The sequence below is a fragment of the Camelina sativa genome, chromosome 15, assembly GCF_000633955.1.
Source record: "Camelina sativa cultivar DH55 chromosome 15, Cs, whole genome shotgun sequence".
NCBI lineage: Eukaryota > Viridiplantae > Streptophyta > Magnoliopsida > Brassicales > Brassicaceae > Camelina > Camelina sativa.
The window spans coordinates 13,790,343-13,792,572 of NC_025699.1; the positions used below are offsets into that span (position 1 = coordinate 13,790,343).

A 2,230-nucleotide genomic window follows, 5' to 3' on the forward strand; every position below is an offset into this window, starting at 1 on the left:
ACTAATCTCATCCGTTGGATTAAAAGTTGACACAAAAAGTGAGTTTGCTATTATATATAGATTTTAAAATCACCTAAAAGTTTAATAGCAAATTCTCATAGAATCACACTTCATTTTCTTTTTTAAAATAGAAAAACTTTAAAACATAACCAAATCCCTTAAAAACTTTCTCAAATCTTTCAAAATTCTAAAACTTTAAAATCCTATCAAATCCTTAAGAATACCAATTTAATACCCCCTCTAAGGATGGAAATACAGTAGAACCTCCATAAATTAATACTCGGTAAATTAATAACCTCTATAAATTAATAAATTTCTTCGGTCCCATGTGGGGACTAGTGTAATTTGGACACAATTGGATAATATAATAAGATAATAATTTTTTTGAAAATCCTTTGTAAATATATAGTCCCATCAATAATATAAATTAATAATTATAGAAAATTATATAAATATATGTATATATATATACATATTAAGTTTTATTAGAGTTTAATTTTAATATTTTTATTATATAAAAATCTTTGTGTGCTATCTTCAAATTATGATAATTGTTATTTTCCTGGTAACTGATTTTATAAAAATATTAGTTATAACAATTAAATCTTATTTTTAATTTATTTTTAATTGTTATTTTCATGGTTCCAACCTTATTAATTTATAGAGGTTTTACTGTATAATTATTTATGACAAAAGAAAATACTTTGAACTTTGAAGAGAAACAAATCTTCCCCTAGTCGTAAAGAGAAAGAAAGAAGACAGAGTCAAAAAAAACCTAAACCCTAATCTGCCGCCTCACAGCCCGTAGGTTCGTAGATCCATCTTCTCATTAATCTAAAGCTTCTTGAGACCTCCTCATCTCCGATCTAAGCTTCCGATCTGCGCTATATATACATTTTTTCATACTTTGCAGTTGCAGGATGGCAGATCGATCGGCGCGGATTGCTATCGTGAATAATAACCGGTGCAAGCCGAATAAATGTCGACAGGAGTGCAAGAAGAGCTGCCCTGTTGTCAAGACGGGTACTTACTTACTTTCTCCTCGTTTCCATTCTCTCGCTATAACCTAGTGTGCCTCACACGGTTTGTTTTAATTCTCTTTGTGTAGGGAAGCTTTGTATCGAGGTGACATCAGCATCCAAGTCTGCTTTCATATCAGAGGAGCTTTGTATAGGATGTGGTATCTGTGTGAAGGTTTGTAGTATTTGGTTACAACACATTCATTCATGTTGGAACACACTAAGTGAGATTCGTTTTGTTTTGCAACAATCGCAGAAGTGTCCTTTTGGAGCTATTCAGATTGTTAATCTTCCTAAGGAATTGGAGAAAGAAACAATCCACCGTTATAGGGGAAACTCTTTCAAATTGCACAGGCTTCCAGTTCCAAGGCCCGGGCAAGTCTTAGGTTTGGTTGGAAAAAACGGTATTGGTAAATCAACGGCTCTCAAAATCTTGGCTGGATTAGAAGAACCAAATCTTGGCAGATACGAGGTAACGATCTAGTCCTTATGTGTATATGTTATGACTTATGACATTGTTCTACTACTTACCTAGCTACCATGTTGGGTATGCAGAATCGTCCGGCTTGGAAGGAAGTTTTGAATCACTTCCGCGGGTCAGAACTTCAAAGCTATTTCACACGACTCATAGAAGAGAATCTAAAGGTAACTAGGGTAGAAAGATACTAATGATAAGGAAGAAGTAGTACACTAGGTTGAGTCTAACGCCTCCACCTTGTATGACAGGCCGTTATGAAGCCACAACATGTAGAAGACATAAAAAAACGTGCTCCTGGTGAGCTTGGGAAAACACTTGAGAAGCTGGACGAGAAAGGAATGATGGCGGAGATTTGTGCTGATATGGAGTTGACCAAGATTGATGTGACCCGCGGACGCGGCTATGGATCGATGGAGGAGTGTATCTTCGGTCAAGTCAGAATCGGTGGGACTTTCCTCGGCCAAGCATCAAGGGTTCGAATCCAGAGAGGATTCAAACGACAGAAACGAGAGTTGAGGAGGTTCCAACGAACGGTTTGTGAAGACGGTCGTGAAGCCTTCTCAGAACGTACGGACGCGGCTGAGCGGATACGGCTAATGGCAGGACTCGGTGGGAAACGGAGGTGGAAACGACGCGAGATGGTACTGGGAAGTCTCGAGGGCTGATGGTAAAGAACTCGAGGCTGGCGAAGTTGAATCGATGATAGACTCGAGAGCAAGCGGAAGAGAACTCG

General features: G+C 37.6%; 1 protein-coding gene across 1 annotated transcript in view; it reads left to right on the forward strand.

Annotated features, from left to right (window-relative positions):
- LOC104748439 (ABC transporter E family member 1-like) overlaps positions 921 to 2,230 on the forward strand; it is a 4,337-nt gene continuing 3,027 nt past the window's right edge. Inside the window, exons 1-5 of the mRNA XM_019236719.1 lie at positions 921 to 1,023; positions 1,109 to 1,194; positions 1,276 to 1,491; positions 1,575 to 1,664; positions 1,746 to 2,138. Coding sequence (XP_019092264.1) covers positions 921 to 1,023; positions 1,109 to 1,194; positions 1,276 to 1,491; positions 1,575 to 1,664; positions 1,746 to 2,138 — 888 coding nt within the window. The remainder of the gene's footprint in view (positions 1,024 to 1,108; positions 1,195 to 1,275; positions 1,492 to 1,574; positions 1,665 to 1,745; positions 2,139 to 2,230) is intronic.